Here is a 21,687-nt window from a genome sequence, read left to right as displayed (position 1 = left end):
CAGAAGGCAGAGCAGGAGAAATGATGTATTTTGTTGTGATTGTTTGACTGTTGTGGCATGCAGAAGGCAGAGCAGGAGAAATGATGTATTTAATGTGATTGTTTGACTGTTGTGGCATGCAGAAGGCAGAGCAGGAGAAATGATGTATTTAATGTGATTGTTTGACTGTTGTGGCATGCAGAAGGCAGAGCAGGAGAAATGATGTATTTATAGTGATTGTTTGACTGTTATGGCATGCAGAAGGCAGAGCAGGAGAAATGATGTATTTTGTTGTGATTGTTTGACTGTTGTGGCATGCAGAAGGCAGAGCAGGAGAAATGATGTATTTTGTTGTGATTGTTTGACTGTTATGGCATGCAGAAGGCAGAGCAGGAGAAATGATGTATTTTGTTGTGATTGTTTGACTGTTATGGCATGCAGAAGGCAGAGCAGGAGAAATGATTGTCCTTTAGCAGATCTCCTGTTCTTCACCTACTCTGATCTGAGAACGCAGGCTAAAGCAACATGGCAGATGACTAACAGACATTGGCTCTCACCTGTCTGGCTCTTTCAGATCAATGCAAGGAGAGGAGACGAAAACTATTTCCATTATTGAGCTACGCCCCCTTTAGACTAATGAGCTATAAGGAAACCACTTTAGACTAATGAGCTATGCCTCCCTCTCATTCCACCTTCTTCAGGATGTAGAGGATTCCGATATTGTCGATGGTGACGAAGGTGGAGAAGTCAGGTGACACGTGGATCCTTTTCAGATTGGCTCCTGTCGGGTAGAAGGTCTGGAGGGCCTCTCCTTTCTCCACGTTCCACCACTATGAGGGAGAGCAAGAGAGAGAGCAGGGGCAAGAGAGACAGAGTGAGAGAGTTATCAGTTTAAGTGTGTCTCTAAGCTCCTACCACTGCTGTACAGTACCCTGTAAGAGCCCGTCTGATAATAGATCAGTGATGCAGTTTGGTCTTGTCACACACACACACATATGTTTGCTAACCGATTCTGTTTAATGCGACCTGCTAAGCTGTAATTTTTTCATTGAAGTTCCACCTCTCAGGAATCCACTATCAAAGGCACCAAGTCAATTATATCAAGTGTGCGCGCAGGAGGTGTCTCAAACGAAGACATGCCAATCTTCCACATTTCCCAGAATAATATTCATATTCGCTCTTTTATCAAGCCAATGAAAACAGACAGCATCATCAAACCACTTATCTCCCTGCAGAACATATTTCCACTTCCTCAACTCCATTGTGGGTCAGATGAAAAACCAAGCCAAGTCTGACTGTAAGACCCAGCTGTTATTGTGGGTCTGATGAAAAACCAAGCCAAGTCTGACTGTAAGACCCAGCTGTTATTGTGGGTCTGATGAAAAACCAAGCCAAGTCTGACTGTAAGACCCAGCTGTTATTGTGGGTCTGATGAAAAACCAAGCCAAGTCTGACTGTAAGACCCAGCTGTTATTGTGGGTCAGAGGAAAAACCAAGCCAAGTCTGACTGTAAGACCCAGCTGTTATTGTGGGTCTGATGAAAAACCAAGCCAAGTCTGACTGTAAGACCCAGCTGTTATTGTGGGTCTGATGAAAAACCAAGCCAAGTCTGACTGTAAGACCCAGCTGTTATTGTGGGTCAGAGGAAAAACCAAGCCAAGTCTGACTGTAAGACCCAGCTGTTATTGTGGGTCTGATGAAAAACCAAGCCAAGTCTGACTGTAAGACCCAGGTGTTATTGTGGGTCTGATGAAAAACCAAGCCAAGTCTGACTGTAAGACCCAGGTGTTATTGTGGGTCTGATGAAAAACCAAGCCAAGTCTGACTGTAAGACCCAGCTGTTATTGTGGGTCTGATGAAAAACCAAGCCAAGTCTGACTGTAAGACCCAGGTGTTATTGTGGGTCTGATGAAAAACCAAGCCAAGTCTGACTGTAAGACCCAGCTGTTATTGTGGGTCTGATGAAAAACCAAGCCAAGTCTGACTGTAAGACCCAGCTGTTATTGTGGGTCAGAGGAAAAACCAAGCCAAGTCTGACTGTAAGACCCAGCTGTTATTGTGGGTCAGAGGAAAAACCAAGCCAAGTCTGACTGTAAGACCCAGCTGTTATTGTGGGTCAGAGGAAAAACCAGTTCAAGTCTGACTGTAAGACCCAGCTGTTATTGTGGGTCAGAGGAAAAACCAGTTCAAGTCTGACTGTAAGACCCAGCTGTTATTGTGGGTCAGAGGAAAAACCAGTTCAAGTCTGACTGTAAGACCCAGCTGTTATTGTGGGTCAGAGGAAAAACCAGTTCAAGTCTGACTGTAAGACCCAGCTGTTATTGTGGGTCAGAGGAAAAACCAGTTCAAGTCTGACTGTAAGACCCAGCTGTTATTGTGGGTCAGAGGAAAAACCAGTTCAAGTCTGACTGTAAGACCCAGCTGTTATTGTGGGTCTGAGGAAAAACCAGTTCAAGTCAGACTGTAAGACCCAGGTGTTATTGTGGGTCTGAGGAAAAACCAGTTCAAGTCTGACTGTAAGACCCAGCTGTTATTGTGGGTCTGAGGAAAAACCAGATCAAGTCTGACTGTAAGACCCAGGTGTTATTGTGGGTCTGAGGAAAAAGTCTGTCTCCGAGAATGTGTGTGCAGCGTCAACTGTTGCAGTATTAGTAGTAGTACCCTTGTACCATTGTACTCAAGTACACACATATTCTCACACGCAGACACATGTACGCACGCACAAACACACCACAGACACAGAAATATTAATGAATCATACAAACTCCTCAAACACACAAAAGGGGTCTCATTTTCCATTCCCCTGCAAGTACAGCTTGCAAATGAGACTCCTTTTGTGTGTTTGAGGAGTTTGTATGATTCATTAATATTTCTGTGTATTTTTGTGTGTGGTGTGCCTGACTGTCTGCCACTCTGTACCCCCCTATCTCTAGTCTATGAGTGTGAGGCCCATGCTGTGTAATGGCTCGGTCTGTACACTACAAACCTCTGCAGGGGTTTCGGCCACGGTCTGTGGAATACCAACACCACTGTGTGAGCAGCGTATGGAGCAGGCTGCAGTGAAGTGGGGTGACTGAGCTCCATAAGGCCTCAAGCTGACTATTCTAGATCTATGAAGACTGAGAAATGGAGGGTCTCATTAAAACAAATAGGAGGAACAACAGGATGTCTGTTTTGACTTAATGAGGTATGCTTCTGTGGAGAAGAGAAGGAGAGATGGAGGGAAGGAGAGATGGAGGGAAGGAGAGAAGGAGAGATGGAGAAGGTCCGGTAGGTGATTCCCTTTCAGATCACTTACATAACCATGCAACACAACAAGACAAAGGTCTTCAATATTTAACACCACTAAGATGTCTCTAAATTCATCTCTTTCTCTCCATCTCTCATTTTATTCTCTCCCCCTCCTTTCTTTCACACACCCTCCATTTCCATATAAATATTTGGAGAGAGAGGAGAGCTAGACAGTGAGGCGAGTTAATAATAAATAAACCCTGTACTGTAGCTGTAAGACTGCTGATTCTAATCCCAGACTGGGCAACACAGATTTGGACCCATGGATATAGATAGTTACTGCTTTCAGCAATGCTTTTAACCCTAAATAACTCTAGGTAGTGCTGCACTTGGAGTGTTGTGTGTGTGTCTGTGTGCGTGTGTGCCTGTGGCCTGCCTGTTGACAACAGAGAAGAAGGTTTTTGTAGTAACGGATGGATATAAAACTAGTACTATTCTTACTATTTGACAGCTTCTCGTGATGGAGGAGGTGGTACCCCATACTGAGAGGAGAGGGGGAACGAAGTGTGATTAAGTCTCAGAGGAAAGAAAAACAGCTCCCTCCACACACACTCATGTGCGCACAAAAACTCCTAGTCTCTCAAACACTCATCAATCTCTCTTCTAAATATCCTTTGATCAAAAGACAACCAGCAAAGGATTAGAATAAAGACAGACAATCAGCAAGGGATGAGAATAAAGACAGACAACCAGCAAGGGATCAGAATAAAGACAAGACAACCAGCAAGGGATGAGAATAAAGACAAGACAACCAGCAAGAGATGAGAATAAAGACAAGACAACCAGCAAGAGATGAGAATAAAGACAAGACAACCAGCAAGGGATGAGAATAAAGACAAGACAACCAGCAAGGGATGAGAATAAAGACAAGACAACCAGCAAGGGATGAGAATAAAGACAAGACAACGAGCAAGGGATGAGAATAAAGACAGACAACCAGCAAGGGAAGAGAATAAAGACAAGACAACCAGCAAGGGATGAGAATAAAGACAAGACAACCAGCAAGGGATTAGAATAAAGACAAGACAACCAGCAAGGGATTAGAATAAAGACAAGACAACCAGCAAGGGATGAGAATAAAGACAAGACAACCAGCAAGGGATGAGAATAAAGACAGACAACCAGCAAGGGATTAGAATAAAGACAGACAACCAGCAAGGGGTCAGAATAAAGACAAGACAACCAGCAAGGGATGAGAATAAAGACAAGACAACCAGCAAGGGGTCAGAATAAAGACAAGACAACCAGCAAGGGATGAGAATAAAGACAAGACAACCAGCAAGGGATGAGAATAAAGACAAGACAACCAGCAAGGGATTAGAATAAAGACAAGACAACCAGCAAGGGATTAGAATAAAGACAAGACAACCAGCAAGGGATGAGAATAAAGACAAGACAACCAGCAAGGGATGAGAATAAAGACAGACAACCAGCAAGGGATCAGATTAAAGACAGACCACCAGCAAGGGATCAGAATAAAGACAAGACAACCAGCAAGGGATCAGATTAAAGACAGACCACCAGCAAGGGATCAGAATAAAGACAAGACAACCAGCAAGGGATGAGAATAAAGACAGACAACCAGCAAGGGATCAGATTAAAGACAGACCACCAGCAAGGGATCAGAATAAAGACAAGACAACCAGCAAGGGATGATAATAAAGACAAGACAACCAGCAAGGGATTAGAATAAAGACAAGACAACCAGCAAGGGATGATAATAAAGACAAGACAACCAGCAAGGGATCAGAATAAAGACAACCAGCAAGGGATCAGATTAAAGACAGACCACCAGCAAGGGATCAGAATAAAGACAAGACAACCAGCAAGGGATGAGAATAAAGACAGACAACCAGCAAGGGATCAGATTAAAGACAGACCACCAGCAAGGGATCAGAATAAAGACAAGACAACCAGCAAGGGATGATAATAAAGACAAGACAACCAGCAAGGGATTAGAATAAAGACAAGACAACCAGCAAGGGATGATAATAAAGACAAGACAACCAGCAAGGGATCAGAATAAAGACAACCAGCAAGGGATCAGTTTAAAGACAGACCACCAGCAAGGGATCAGAATAAAGACAAGACAACCAGCAAGGGATCAGATTAAAGACAGACCACCAGCAAGGGATCAGAATAAAGACAAGACAACCAGCAAGGGATGATAATAAAGACAAGACAACCAGCAAGGGATCAGAATAAAGACAAGACAACCAGCAAGGGATGAGAATAAAGACAGACAACCAGCAAGGGATTAGAAGAGACCGAATAAAGAAAATGAGAATGACACAGGAGAGGACTTCACTCCACATCCTCCAAACTCTAACCCCAGAGAGAAAAGAGAGAATGTGGTTCCTGCTAAAGGGGTCAGCATGCTTCAGTTCGGCTGATGCCTAGCCAAACACGGCTAGCCGAACACAGTTCGGCTGATGCCTAGCCAAACACGACTACCTGAACCAAACGAGTGCGCTTGCATACTGCCTTGGAAGACCTATGCTTGAAAAATGAGGAAAAAGCAGAAATTGTACTGTTTGTCCATTTTGACATGCCGTAGCCAGGATATACTTCCTCAAAATAGTCTGAATTATTCCAAGAAATCTGTCATTCATTTTGACATTTTGCCGAAGAGATCTTAGTTGTGCAATTTTACATCTAAGATGTTTGGTGCAGTATCAATTGTACATCTAACTAAGATGTTTGGTGCAGTATTTTTCAATGAAACAATGTGCTGGGGACAGTGTGTACATGACACGGGGGAAGACAGGGGCAAGGGAGGGAACGAACATGACAGGGACATAGTCACTGTACTATAGGTACACACAGACACACACTACAAGAGGAGCCTTATTTGACAACGGTCTAATGACCACCAAGAGAATACTGCAGTATAAGTCATGATGGAATGTGTGTGTGTCCTCTATAGAACAGATGGTGCTGCTGATATGAACACTATTACTGTGCTGCCATTGATTTATGATGGTGTTAGCGAAGCAGAAAGATGCAATGTCCTGGTGTGTGTGTGTGTGCGCGCATACGTGTACTGTAAGCTCTGTTTTTCTTCATGTGTGTGTGTTTGTAACTTGTGTGTGTGTGTGCCATCTTGAGTTCTCATAAGTTAGAAAACTTTCCAATCCAACAGCACAGCTTGCTGCCCCCTCCTGCCAAGTCTTCTAAAATTAACACTGATGATGATATCTACGTGGATATACTAATATAGAATAACAACCCGTCTAACACACACACACACTGACTAAATGTATTTGTATATGTACTGTGTGTGTCTATGTACTGTGTGTGTCTATATGTACTGTGTGTGCCTAGCTTATTAGCTTATGCTAGAGTGAATACAGTACACTAGAATGAGCCTGTGTGTGTCTGTATGTGAATATGCAGGCATGTACAGAGTGTATGTGTGTGTGTCAGTATGTTAATATGAAGGCTTGTATACTGAGAGTATGTTTTTGTGTGTCAGTATGTGAATATGCAGGCTTGTATACTGAGAGTATGCGTGTGTGTGTGTGTGTGTGTATGTGAATATGCAGGCTTGTATACTGAGAGTATGTGTGTGTGTGTCAGTATGTTAATATGCAGGCTTGTATACTGAGCGTATGTGTGTGTGTCAGTATGTTAATATGCAGGCTTGTATACTGAGCGTATGTGTGTGTGTCAGTATGTTAATATGCAGGCTTGTATACTGAGCGTATGTGTGTGTGAGTATGTTAATATGCAGGCTTGTATACTGAGAGTATGTGTGTGTGTCAGTATGTGTAGAAACAACCATAACCCAGCCCACAGAGCTGAGCAGGTCTGTCTACTGAAGCTGCCCAGGGAAAAACTCAGACTTACATGATAGAAACACAGCCTGCCTGGCCCAGTCACAACACAACAGTGTGTGTGTGTGTGTGTGTGTGTGTGTGTGTGTGTGTGTGTGTGTGTGTGTGTGTGTGTGTGTGTGTGTGTGTGTGTGTGTGTGTGTGTGTGTGTGTGTGTGTGTGTGTGTGTGTGTGTGTGTGTGTGTGTGTGTGTGTGTGTGTGTGTGTGTGTGTGTGTGTGTGTGTGTGTGTGTGTGTGTGTGTGTGTGTGTGAGTGAGTGAGTGAGTGAGTGAGTGAGTGAGTGAGTGAGTGAGTGAGTGAGTGAGTGAGTGAGTGAGTGAGTGAGTGAGTGAGTGAGTGAGTGAGTGAGTGAGTGAGTGAGTGAGTGAGTGAGTGAGTGAGTGAGTGAGTGAGTGAGTGAGTGAGTGAGTGAGTGAGTGAGTGAGTGAGTGAGAGAGAGAGAGAGAGTGAGAGAGAGAGAGAGATAGTTGGATGGGAGGAGAGAGAGAAATAGGAAAGGAGGGAGAGAGATGGAGAGGCAGGTGTTTATATGTGGGTGAGCAATCTCTCTTAAGAGAGCACACTCAGACGAAGTGCCCAGGGAGAATGCGTACAGTTCCCTTGCTCTTGTTCAACTCCTACAGGCTCTGGGACAAGGTAGCCACAGGACAGGAGATGGAGGGAGAGAGATGATCAAATAAAAGGTGAGAGAACTGTGGGTGAACTAGGTGAATACCAGTACACTGTAGGCCTATATTACAACTGTACACGGATGTACCAAATATGAACACCACCTCCCTCAATGTTGTCCTCAGAACAGCCTCAAATCATCGGGACATGGACTCTACAAGGTGCTGAAAGCGTTCCACAGGGATGCTGGCCCATGTCGACTCCAATGCTTCCCACAGTTGTGTCAAGTTGGCTGGATGTTCTTTGGGTGGTGGACCATTCTTGACACACACGGGAAACTGTGGAGCGTGAAAAACCCAGCAGCGTTGCAGTTCTTGACTCAAACTGGTACGCCTGGCACCTACTACCATAACCCGTTTAAGGGCACTTAAATATCCCCCCACTGAATGGAACACACACACAATCCATGTCTCAATTGTTTCAAGGCTTGAAAATCCTTCTTTAACCTGCCTCCTCCCCTTCACCTACATTGATTGAAGTGGATTTAACAAGAGACATCAATACGCTTTTACCTGGAATCACCTGGTCAGTCTATGTCATGGAAAGAGCATGTTCTTAATGTTTTGTACACTCAGTGTATGTATGTCAATGCCCGTGTGTGTGTGTGTGTGTGTGTGTGTGTGTGTGTGTGTGTGTGTGTGTGTGGAGAAAGCGGAGAAAGGGAAACACTGTCTGACGCAACGGCTGCATTATTCAACAAAGGCTCCCACTGAAATATTGATGCACAGTTAATCCTTTAACTCCTCCATCTCTCTCTCCCCTCCATCCTTCTCTCCCTCTATTATTCTCTCAGTCTTCCTCGATCTTCCCGTCTCATTCTTTCTTGCCCTCTGTTTGAGTCCTTTTTTTTTTACCTCCCTCTCTCCATCCCTTCCTCTCTCTACCTCTTTCTCAGAAAGGATGGCATTGTCTCAATTTCTATATGAATATGTACTCTGTCCTGGCAAGACCGTGTGTGTTTCTCTCCTGTCTCCACCTACCTTTCCCACTCTTCCCTAACCCTCTACCTTTCCCACTCTTCCCTAACCCTCTACCTTTCCCACTCTTCCCTAACCCTCTACCTTTCCCACTCTTCCCTAACCCTCTACCTTTGTGTCTGTCTGTCTTCGTGTCTGTCTGTCTTCGTGTCTGTCTGTGCCTGCCGGTCCGCGTGTCTGCCGGTGCGCGTGTCTGCTGGTGCGCGTGTCTGCCGGTGCGCGTGTCTGCCGGTGCGCGTGTCTGCCGGTCTGTCTGCGTGTGTGTTTCTCTCCTGTCTCCACCTACCTTTCCCTCTCTTCCCTAACATTAACCCTCTCTTCCCTAATCCCTTCCCTAACTCTCTCCCACATCTTGCCTCTCTTTCTCTCCATCTCATCCCGGGATGTAAGGTATAAGGTATAACCCCTCTCTCTCCCACAGCCAAAGACAATTAACCCAGAGTTAACGAGAGGAGCATGGTAACAACAGGCTTTGGGGGGATAAATATGTCACTACATCATGTTGTGTTTACGCCATGAGCCTGAGAAGACATATACTGTAGCTAGGCCAAACTCAGGGCTGCCAACCAAATGGCACTCTATTCCCTTTATAGTGCACTGCTTAGATAGGGCTCTGGTCAAAAGTAGTGTACTCTCAACGGAATAGGGTACCTTCTGGGACAAAGCAAAAGCTGAACAAGGCTAGATCACGGCTCTAGCTGAAGAAGAAGAAGAATACTTTATTAGTTCAACCGAGACAGCTTTTACCAAACCCCACGAGATCTGTCTGTCTGTTAGAGACCGGCTGTCTGCACTCCTAAACTACGTCATCTTGTACCTAACATATTATGCTTTATACATTAGAATGTGTGTGTACACGCAAACACACATTAAGTTGGAGAAGCTGGAGCAGAGAGAAGTCAATGAGCAGTTTGGGTGGTCCTTACTCAAGGGAACGGTGACAATAGCTGGCTCTTTCAAAGACCGAGATGTATCTTTTGATCTTGGAATAAGAAAAATATGAACACACAAATATAATAACTGTAATGTGTCTGATCGTAATTCTATCCGAAATACACATTTAATTTATACAAAAACACAAGCCAAAAACCAAACCTCAAACAAAATCAAAAAACACCCACCCCAAACCCACATACACACAAAGCCACCACATAGCACAGAACTGTGATTTAAAGTATGTGATGTGACAGGTAGTGTGTGTGTATTTTTAGAGGCATGTCTCTGCTCTGCGTGGAGTGTGGCATGGCTCTCCTGCAGCTTCTCTGTTGGGAACTATCAGTACGTGGTGTTATGGCTGGGGAGGAACAACAGATCTACACTGACAAGGTTCTCTCCTACTGACTCGCTCCACCATGTCTTATCGGATGACTTCATCCAATCTATTTACCGACATAGATTGTGGTGTAAGAATGCTGTATCTACAAGCATTAGAAAATGCACCGTTGTCATGGGAAGGCAACTGAGAGCCTTTTTATTACTAAACTAGGTGTTTGTGACGTTACATCAGGAGACTTGAACGGACCAATCAATATAATATACATTTCTCGTCCAATATTGTTAGCCGACTGACTATTAAACATTATTAACAGGGTTTCAGCAACTGAACAAGATATTTACAGATGGATTATTTAGCTTTATGGGGGACACCAATCACACAACTTACCTATCTCTCGCTAACTCCCACCCTTCCTCCTCTATGATTCTCTCACTCACGAATGTACTCTTTCTTTTCTCCCTTTCCAGGGGAAGGTCATATTAACCTCGACTCCTCTCTCCCTCCCCCTCACTGGCCACCTGGGTCTTGTTAGCATACACTTAACGACCATAACACAGAGCGAGAGAGCGAGAGAGAGAGAGCGAGAGAGAGAGAGCGAGAGAGAGCGACAGAGAGAGAGAAGCAGAAAGCTCACATATTTTACCCAATTCTTACCCCTGTTACACAGCTTATGATGGAAGGAGAGAGAGATTGAGAGAGGGGTTCCAATGGGGAGATGAAAAGTGAAAGAAAGAGAATGAACACCTGAGAGAAAGGGAGAGGGAGAAACAGACAGAGAGAGAGATACACAAAGTGAGCGAGTAAAAGAGTGAGCGAAAGAGACAGAGGCAGAGAGTGAGAGAGGAGAGATGCCATTAGTAGGAGAGTGTGAGAGACGTCCTATGGGGAACAGAGAGATGGAGAGCAACAACAGCGAGTGTGAAAAGGTGAGATAAGGTTGGATGTCTTCTCTTGGTCTTCAATCACCTAGAGAAGAGAAGTGAGGTCTGACAACACTACCGACAGGCAACTGCCTTTATCTAAACTCCTCACATCCATCTACAGTACTGTGTGTGTGTGTGTCTACGTATGTGTGTGTTTGAAGGTGTGTGTCTGTATTTCGATACGTATGTGTGTGTGTGTGTGTGTGTGTATACATGTCTGTACACGTGTGTGTCGGTGCATGATTAATGTGAGAGTACCTAGGGAAATGAATGAAGGTTAAATGAGGATGGTATGAGATCTGGGGATATGTTTGATAAATGTGGGTATATTGAGAAAACAGAACAACTCCAGTGTATATTTGGCCTTGTGTTTTAGGTAACTGTCCTGCTGAAAGGTGAATTAAATCTCTCAGTGTCTGGTGGAAAGCAGACTGAACCAGGTTTTCCTCTAGGATTTTGCGTAAGCAGTCATCGACCATGAACCACATCGACAATCTACTGGAAAATCCTTTTCCATCCTTGCAATATGAAGATAAATTATAGATAAAACGGTATCGGTGTCCATCGGCCATAAACGTTACACAACAAGTCAGAAATCGCAAATTCAACAATGAGTGGTTTGGAAGGAATCAGTAGCTAACTGCAAGCGTTGCAAAGCAATCACCATTTTGCTTCGCCTGCCTGCTATTTGGTGGAGAGGATGTGTGGTCCAAGTCTGGGTTTAAGGATTTAAATAATCTGTCTGAAATGGTTTCTTTTCCAAGCTTAAAAATATAAACATTCACTCGCAACACCATGGGCCAGAAAAGGTTGAATACATTAGCCATGCTGTCCATCCAGAATGACTTCTTTCGTGTTTAAGACAACTGGGAACTCTGGGGGAAAAAAGTAGCTCAAACTTGGAAAATACATTTTTTATTGGATATTTCAAACTTTTTTAACAAATCAAAAACTGAAAAATTGGGCGTGCAAAATTATTCAGCCCCTTTACTTTCAGTGCAGCAAACTCTCTCCAGAAGTTCAGTGAGGATCTCTGAATGATCCAATGTTGACCTAAATGACTAATGATGATAAATACAATCCACCTGTGTGTAATCAAGTCTCCGTATAAATGCACCTGCACTGTGATAGTCTCAGAGGTCCGTTAAAAGCTCAGAGAGCATCATGAAGAACAAGGAACACACCAGGCAGGTCCGAGATACTGTTGTGAAGAAGTTTAAAGCCGGATTTGGATACAAAAAGATTTCCCAAGCTTTAAACATCCCAAGGAGCACTGTGCAAGCGATAATATTGAAATGGAAGGAGTATCAGACCACTGCAAATCTACCAAGACCTGGCCGTCCCTCTAAACTTTCAGCTCATACAAGGAGAAGACTGATCAGAAATGCAGCCAAGAGGCCCATGATCACTCTGGATGAACTGCAGAGATCTACAGCTGAGGTGGGAGACTCTGTCCATAGGACAACAATCAGTCGTATATTGCACAAATCTGGCCTTTATGGAAGAGTGGCAAGAAGAAAGCCATTTCTTAAAGATATCCATAAAAAGTGTAGTTTAAAGTTTGCCACAAGCCACCTGGGAGACACACCAAACATGTGGAAGAAGGTGCTCTGGTCAGATGAAACCAAAATTGAACTTTTTGGCAACAATGCAAAACGTTATGTTTGGCGTAAAAACAACACAGCTGAACACACCATCCCCACTGTCAAACATGGTGGTGGCAGCATCATGGTTTGGGCCTGCTTTTCTTCAGCAGGGACAGGGAAGATGGTTAAAATTGATGGGAAGATGGATGGAGCTCAATATAAGGACCATTCTGGAAGAAAACCTGATGGAGTCTGCAAAAGACCTGAGACTGGGACGGAGATTTGTCTTCCAACAAGACAATGATCCAAAACATAAAGCAAAATCTACAATGGAATGGTTCAAAAATAAACATATCCAGGTGTTAGAATGGCCAAGTCAAAGTCCAGACCTGAATCCAATCGAGAATCTGTGGAAAGAACTGAAAACTGCTGTTCACAAACGCTCTCCATCCAACCTCACTCAGCTCGAGCTGTTTTGCACGGAGGAATGGGAAAAAATGTCAGTCTCTCGATGTGCAAAACTGATAGAGACATACCCCAAGCGACTTACAGCTGTAATCGCAGCAAAAGGTGGCGCTACAAAGTATTAACTTAAGGGGGCTGAATAATTTTGCACGCCCAATTTTTCAGTTTTTGTTAAAAAAGTTTGAAATATCCAATAAATGTCGTTCCACTTCATGATTGTGTCCCACTTGTTGTTGATTCTTCACAAAAAAATACAGTTTTATATCTTTATGTTTGAAGCCTGAAATGTGGCAAAAGGTCGCAAAGTTCAAGGGGGCCGAATACTTTCGCAAGGCACTGTATACACTGAGTGTACAACACATTACAAACACCTGGTCTTTCCATGACAGACTCACCAGGTGAAAGTTATGATCCCTTATTGATGCCACTTGTTAAATCCACTTCAAATCAGTGTAGGTGAAGGGAGACAGGTTCAAGTAGGATTTAAGCCTTGAGACATATATTGTGTGTGCCATTCAGATGGTGAATGGGTAAGACAAAAGATTTACAGTGGGGCAAAAAAGTATTTAGTCAGCCACCAATTGTGCAAATCAATTGTTTCTGGTGTCCTTTGACAGCTCTTTGGCCTTGGCCATAGTGGAGTTTGGAGTGTGACTGTTTGAGGTTGTGGACAGGTGTCTTTTTATACTGATAACAAGTTCAAACAGGTGCCATTAATACAGGTAACGAGTGGACGACAGAGGAGCCTCTTAAAGAAGAAGTTACAGGTCTGTGAGAGCCAGAAATCTTGCTTGTTTGTAGGTGACCAAATACTTATTTTCCTCCATAATTTGCAAATAAATTCATTAAAAATATCCTGATTTTCTGGATTTTTTTTCTCATTTTGTCTGTCATAGTTGAAGTGTACCTATGATGAAAATTACAGGCCTCTCATCTTTTTAAGTGGGAGAACTTGCACAATTGGTGGCTGACTAAAATACTTTTTTGCCCCACTGTAAGTGCCTTTGATCGGGGTATGGTAGTAGGTGCCAGGTACACTGGTTTGTGTCAAAAACTACAACGCTGCTGGGTTTATCACAGTTTTATCAAGAATGGTCATACATGTTCAAGAATGGTCATACATACATGTTCTGTTGACATAGAAACACCTAACATGCATGAAATCAGGAAGCTGAATACTTATGCAACTAATATTTTATTTATGTTTTATTAATCTTTAAAAAATGATTTAAAAAATGATTCCACTTTGAAAGACTGTTTTGCTTAGATTGTTGACAAGATTTAAACAAAATTCAATCTGTTTCAATCCTACTTTGCAACACAATAAATGTGAAGAAATCCAAGGGGTCTGAATACTTTTGCAAAGCACTGTATTTTGGAATATTGAGAAAACTCAACATTCTATTCCTTGCATTAGTCTTTTATAGAAGAGTAATGTACTAATATAGAGCACTATGTTGAGTCATATAGTACTGTATAATATTGTATTATTGGAAAGCATCAAAAAGTAATAATGATAAATTAAATACTGTGTGGTTATCAAGATTGGTGATTGCACCTACAGTACCAGTCAAAAGTTGACACACCTACTCAGTCCAGAGTTTTTCTTTATTTGTACTACATTCTACAATGATGAATAATAGTAAAGAAATCAAAACAATGAAATAACACATATGGAATCATGTAGTAGCCCCCCCCAAAAAAATGCGTTAAACAAATCCAAATATATTTAAGATTTGAGATTCTTCAAAGCAGCCACCCTTTGCCTTGATGACAGCTTTGTACACTCTTGGCATCCTCTCAACCAGTTTCATGAGGTAGTCACCTGGATTACATTTCAATTAACAGGTGTTCCTTGTTAAAAGCTTGTGGAATGTCTTTCGTTCTTAATGCATTTGAGCCAATCAATTGTATTGTGACAAGGTAGGGGTGGTATACAGAAGAAAGACCAACAGATGAAGTCAGACATTTACATACACCTTAGCCAAATAAATGTAAACTCATTTTCCCAATTCCTGACATTTAATCCTAGTAGAATTTCAGTCTTAGGTCAGTTAGGATCACCATTTTATTTTAAGAAAGTGAAATGTCCGAATAATAGTAGAGAGAATGATTTATTTCAGCTTTTATTTTTTTCATCACATTCCTAGTGGGTCAGACATTTACATACACTCAATGAGTATTTGGTACCTTTGCCTTTCAATTGTTTAACTTGGGTCAAACATTTCAGGTTGCCTTCCACAAGCTTCCCACAGTAAGTTGGGTGAATTTTGGCCCATTCCTCTTGAGAGAGCTGGTGTAACTGAATCAGGTTTGTAGGCCTCCTTGCTCACATGCACTTTTTCAGCTCTACCCACACCTTTTCTATACAATTGAGGTCAGGGCTTTGTGATGGCCACTCCAATACCTTGAATTTGTTGTCCTTAAGCCATAACTTTGGAAGTATGCTTGGGGTCATTGTCCATTTGGAAGACTCATTTACGACCAAGATTTAACTTCCTGACTGATGTCTTGAGATGTTGCTTCAATATATCCATGGTCCCATGGTGTTTATACTTGCGTACTATTGTTTGTACAGATGAACGTAGTACCTTCAGGCGTTTGGAAATTGCTCCAACGGACGGACCAGACTTGGAGGTCTACAATTTATCATCTGAGGTCTTGGATGATTTATTTTGATTTTCCAATGATGTCAAGCAAAGAGGCACTGAGTTTGAAGGTAGGCCTTGAAATACATCCACAGGTACACCTCCAATTGGCTCAAATTATGTCAATTAGCCTATCAGAAACTTCTAAAGCCATGACATTATTTTCTGGAATTTTACAAGCTGTTTAAAGGCACAGTCAACTTAGTGTATGTAAACTTCTTACCCACTGGAATTGTGATAGTGAATTAAGTGAAATAAATCTGTCTAAACAATTGTTGGAAAAATTACTTGTGTATGCACAAAGTAGATGTCCTAACCGACTTGCCAAAACTATAGTTTGTTAACAAGAAACGTGTGAAGTGGTTGAAAAACAAGGTTTAATGACTCCAACATAAGTGTATGTAAACGTCCGACTTCAACTGTATTTGGTAAAAGAACAAGTCCATATTATGGGAAGAACAGCTCAAATAAGCTACGAGAAAAGACAGTCCATCATTACTTTACGACAAGATCAGTCAATGCGGAAAATGTCAAGAACTTTGAAAGTTCCCTCAAGTGCAGTCGCAAAAACCATCAAGCGCTATTATGAAACTGGGACCCTCACAGGAAAGGAAGACCCAGAGTTCTCTCTGCTGCAGACGATAAGTTCATTAGAGTTACCAGCCTCAAATTGCAGTCCAAATAAATGCTTCACAGACTTCAAGTAACAGAGACATCTCAACATCAACTGTTCAGAGGAGACCTCAGAGGAGGCCTTCATGGTTGAATTGCTACAAAGAAACCACTACTAAAGGACAACAATAAGAAGAGACTTGCTTGGGCCAAGAAAACGAGCAATGTACATTAGACCGGTGGAAATCTGTAATTTAGTCCAAATTTGCGATTTTTGGTACCAATCGGCGTGTCTTTTGTGAGACGCAGAGCAGGTTAACGGATGATCTCCGCATGTGTGGTTCCCACCGGGAAGCATGGAGGAGGAGGTGTGATGGTGCTTTGCTGGTGACACAGTCAGTGATTTATTTAGAATTCAAGACACACTTAACCAGCATGGCTACCACAACATTCTGCAGCGATATGCCATCCCATCTGGTTTGTGCTTAGTGGGACTATCATTTGTTTTTCAACAGGACAATGACCCAACACACCTCGAGGCTTTGTAAGGGCTATTTGACCACGAAGGAGAGTGATTCTTGGAGAGTGATGGAGTGCTGCATCAGATGACCTGGCTTCTACCATCACCTGCCCACAACCCAAATGAGATGGTTGGGGATGAGTTGGACCGCAGAGTGAAGGAAAAGCCGCCAGCAAGTGCTCAGCATATGTGGGAACTCCTTCAAAACAGTTGGAAATCATTCCAGGTGAAGCTGGTTGAGAGAATTCCAAGAGTGTGCAAAGCTGTCAATCAAAGCAAAGGGTGGCTATAAAATATATTTTGATTTGTTTAACACTTACATGATTCCATGTGTGTTATTTAATTGTTTTGATGTATTCACAATTATTCTACAAAGTAGAAAATAGTCAAAATAAAGTAAAACTCTGGAATGAGTAGGTGTGTTCTAACTTTTGACAGGTACTGTATTGACTGGTATTGGTCTGTGGTCGCATATCAAATGGTGCACTTTCCCCTATACAGTTGACCAGAGCGAGTTGGGCCCTGATCAAAAGTAGTGCACTAAATAGGGGAATAGGGTGCCATTTGGGATGTATACTATGTCTCCTCAATCCTAAGGACTAGTGTTGACTTAGCAACAGTGGAGGTAGGGGAGAGGAGGAAGATATGAAGCTTCTGTAAGTATGAGCGCTCTGTGTGAATTACTCGGGGTCTCCTGCTGTGTGTGTGTGTGTGTGTGTGTGTGTGTGTGTGTGTGTGTGTGTGTGTGTGCGCGCGTCAGGATGAGCCTCTTCACACATCCCACCTCTACTTGGATCATGGCACTATGACAGATTGTCTCACAGCAACTCATGCTGAATCTGTGAGGTCCCGCTGATTCTCTGAGTGTACCTATGTGCATACCTGTGTCTGCGCGTGTCTGCATGTTTGTGTATCTGTGTGTGTCAGACTGTGTGATGTATAGCTGTGCGTCGGGGGCTGTCTCCCAGGTGTAAGACAGGCTGTGTGAGGTATTATCGGGCAGAGAACAGAGGAGTGATGGGGGTCAGTGTGATATTACACCCTCACTCAGAGAGCTGCCCCAAAACACCTGATCACTCCCTGACACACACACGTACACACACACACGTGTGATGTCCTATCCTGGTGTCTGAGGCTTTAAGGAAGCATTGGAACAGCTCCCAGAGGGTCACACACCATGCTGCTTTTAATTACACTACCTGATAATACCTGTTGTATGGACCAGACAGAGATAGACAGAGACAGAGACAGATAAAAGGAGAGTGCATGAAGAGAGAGAGACACACAGAGAGAGCAAGACACAGAGAGCGAGAGAGAGCAAGACACAGAGAGCGAGAGAGAGGAAGACAGAGAGAGCAAGACACAGAGAGCGAGAGAGAGCAAGACACAGAGAGCGAGAGAGCGGGAGAGAGCAAGACAGAGAGAGCAAGACAGAGAGAGAGCAAGACAGAGAGAGAGCAAGACACAGAGAGAGCAAGACACAGAGACAGAGAGACCGAGAGAGAGACAGAGTGACAGAGACAGACAGAGCGAGACAGAGACAGACAGAGAGAGCGAGACAGAAACAGACAGAGAGAGCGAGACAGAGACAGACAGAGAGAGCGAGACAGAGACAGAGAGACACAGAGAGAGCGAGACACAGAGAGAGCGAGACACAGAGAGAGCGAGACACAGAGAGAGCGAGACACAGAGAGAGCGAGACATAGAGAGAGCAAGACACAGAGAGAGCAAGACACAGAGAGAGCAAGACACAGAGAGAGCAAGAAACAGAGAGAGCAAGACACAGAGAGAGCAAGACACAGAGAGAGCGAGAGAGAGCAAGACACAGAGAGAACAAGACACAGACAGCGAGAGAGAGCAAGACACAGACAGCGAGAGAGAACAAGACACAGAGTGCGAGAGAGCAAGACACAGAGAGAGCAAGACACAGAGAGAGCAAGACACAGAGAGAGCAAGACACAGAGAGCGAGAGAGAACAAGACACAGAGAGAGAGCAAGACACAGAGAGAGAGCAAGACACAGAGAGAGAGAGCAAGACACAGAGAGCAAGACACAGAGAGCAAGACACAGAGAGCGAGACACAGAGAGCGAGAGAGAGAGAGCAAGACACAGAGAGAGAGCAAGACACAGAGAGAGAGCAAGACACAGAGAGAGAGCAAGACACAGAGAGAGAGCAAGACACAGAGAGAGAGCAAGACACAGAGAGAGCGCAAGACACAGAGAGAGCGCAAGACACAGAGAGAGCGCAAGACACAGAGAGAGCAAGACACAGAGAGAGCAAGACACAGAGAGAGCAAGACACAGAGAGAGAGCGAGAGAGAACAAGACACAGAGAGAGAGCAAGACACAGAGAGAGAGCAAGACACAGAGAGAGAGCAAGACACAGAGAGAGCAAGACACAGAGAGAGCAAGACACAGAGAGCAAGACACAGAGAGCAAGACACAGAGAGCAAGACACAGAGAGCGAGAGAGAACAAGACACAGAGAGAGAGCAGGACACAGAGAGAGAGCAAGACACAGAGAGAGCAAGACACACAGAGAGAGCAAGACACACAGAGAGAGCAAGACACACAGAGAGAGCAAGACACAGAGAGAGCAAGACACAGAGAGAGCAAGACACAGAGAGAGCAAGACACAGAGAGAGCAAGACACAGAGAGAGCAAGACACAGAGAGAGCAAGACACAGAGAGAGCGAGAGAGAGCAAGACACAGAGAGAACAAGACACAGACAGCGAGAGAGAGCAAGACACAGAGAGCGAGAGAGAACAAGACACAGAGTGCGAGAGAGCAAGACACAGAGAGAGCAAGACACAGAGAGCAAGACACAGAGAGAGCAAGACACAGAGAGCGAGAGAGAACAAGACACAGAGAGAGAGCAAGACACAGAGAGAGAGAGCAAGACACAGAGAGCAAGACACAGAGAGCGAGACACAGAGAGCGAGACACAGAGAGCGAGACACAGAGAGCGAGAGAGAGAGAGCAAGACACAGAGAGAGAGCAAGACACAGAGAGAGAGCAAGACACAGAGAGAGAGCAAGACACAGAGAGAGAGCAAGACACAGAGAGAGAGCAAGACACAGAGAGAGCGCAAGACACAGAGAGAGCAAGACACAGAGAGCGAGAGAGAACAAGACACAGAGAGAGAGCGAGAGAGAACAAGACACAGAGAGAGAGCAAGACACAGAGAGAGAGCAAGACACAGAGAGAGAGCAAGACACAGAGAGAGAGCAAGACACAGAGAGAGAGCAAGACACAGAGAGAGAGCAAGACACAGAGAGAGAGCAAGACACAGAGAGCAAGACACAGAGAGCAAGACACAGAGAGCAAGACACAGAGAGCAAGACACAGAGAGCAAGACACAGAGAGCAAGACACAGAGAGCAAGACACAGAGAGCAAGACACAGAGAGCGAGAGAGAACAAGACACAGAGAGAGAGCAAGACACACAGAGAGAGCAAGACACACAGAGAGAGCAAGACACAGAGAGAGCAAGACACAGAGAGCAAGACACAGAGAGCAAGACACAGAGAGCAAGACACAGAGAGCAAGACACAGAGAGACAGAGAGAGCAAGACACAGAGAGCGAGAGAGAGCAAGACACAGAGAGCAAGACACAGAGAGCAAGACACAGAGAGCAAGACACAGAGACACAGAGAGCAAGACAGAGAGAGACAGATAGAGAGACAGAGAGAGACAGATAGAGAGACAGAGAGAGACAGAGAGAGAGACAGAGAGAGACAGAGAGAGACAGAGAGAGAGACAGAGAGAGAGACAGAGAGAGAGACAGAGAGAGACACAGAGAGAGACACAGAGAGAGCGCGAGACACAGAGAGAGCGCAAGACACAGAGAGAGCGCAAGACACAGAGAGAGCGCAAGACACAGAGAGAGCGCAAGACACAGAGAGAGCGCAAGACACAGAGAGAGCGCAAGACACAGAGAGAGCGCAAGACACAGAGAGAGCGCAAGACACAGAGAGAGCGCAAGACACAGAGAGAGCGCAAGACACAGAGAGCGAGAGAGAGAGAGAGAGAGAGAGAGAGAGAGAGAGAGACAGAGACAGAGAGACAGAGAATCTCCTTTAAATATAGCAAGACAGAGATAGTGAGTGTTGTGGTGGGAAGTTACTCCAGGAAGCCATAAGGAGGAGACAGATAGGGGTTGACAGACATCAGGGAGACTAGCTTTATTGAATCAACATCACAGCACTACTGATCCCATCAGCACCACTTCTACTGAACACACATGTCTGTAATGATAAGTTCTGCTCACTGTTGGCTGCTTCCTCAAGTTAGTTTTCATGCAGCGTGATACAAACTCCACATTTGGAAAGACATGGTCTTCTTCAGGCAGACAAGGCTACAGTACAAACTAGGCCTTAAATCAATCAAAACCCCAAATTGTCAGAGCAGAAGGAAGCAAGTTTTCTTCCAAGGCAACCTTGTATGTGGCTTGATTCATGCGTCCTCCACAAAGACAAACTTCACAGTGGGTGCAAGACACTGTGGCTTGTAGGCCTCACCAGGTCTCGCACCCACTGTGAAATTTGGTGGAGGATCGGTGATGATCTGGGGGTGCTTCAGCAAGGCTGGAATCGGGCAGATTTGTCTTTGTGAAGGACGCGTGAATGTGGTTGTCCAGGAAGCTTGCTTCCTTCTGCTCTGACAATGTTCCCCAACTCTGAGGATTGGTTTCTCCAGCAGGACAATGCTCCATGCCACACAGACAGGTCAATCAAGGTGTGGATGGAGGACCACCAGATCAAGACCCTGTCATAGCCAGCCCAACTTCCAGACCTGAACCCCATTGAAAACCTCTGGAACGTGATCAAGAGGAAGATGGATGGTCACAAGTCATCAAACAAAGCCGAACTGCTTGAATTTGTTTGCCAGGAGTGACATAAAGTC

At 44.2% G+C, this 21,687-nt stretch overlaps 1 protein-coding gene across 3 annotated transcripts in view; it reads right to left on the bottom strand.

Moving 5' to 3' along the window:
• Positions 1-218: 218 nt before the first annotated feature.
• The window catches only part of LOC139378446 (apoptotic protease-activating factor 1-like), a 70,344-nt gene continuing 48,875 nt past the window's right edge, over positions 219-21,687 (bottom strand). For all 3 annotated transcript variants that reach the window (XM_071120623.1, XM_071120621.1, XM_071120622.1), the window contains one exon: positions 219-809. In XM_071120623.1, coding sequence (XP_070976724.1) covers positions 663-809 — 147 coding nt within the window. In that variant the 3' untranslated portion in view covers positions 219-662. The remainder of the gene's footprint in view (positions 810-21,687) is intronic.

The sequence above is a fragment of the Oncorhynchus clarkii genome, chromosome 21 (genome assembly GCF_045791955.1).
Source record: "Oncorhynchus clarkii lewisi isolate Uvic-CL-2024 chromosome 21, UVic_Ocla_1.0, whole genome shotgun sequence".
Taxonomy (NCBI): Eukaryota; Metazoa; Chordata; class Actinopteri; order Salmoniformes; family Salmonidae; genus Oncorhynchus; species Oncorhynchus clarkii.
The sequence above is the reverse complement of the archived record's forward strand: the minus strand, read 5'-3'. Positions and strand labels throughout refer to the sequence as shown.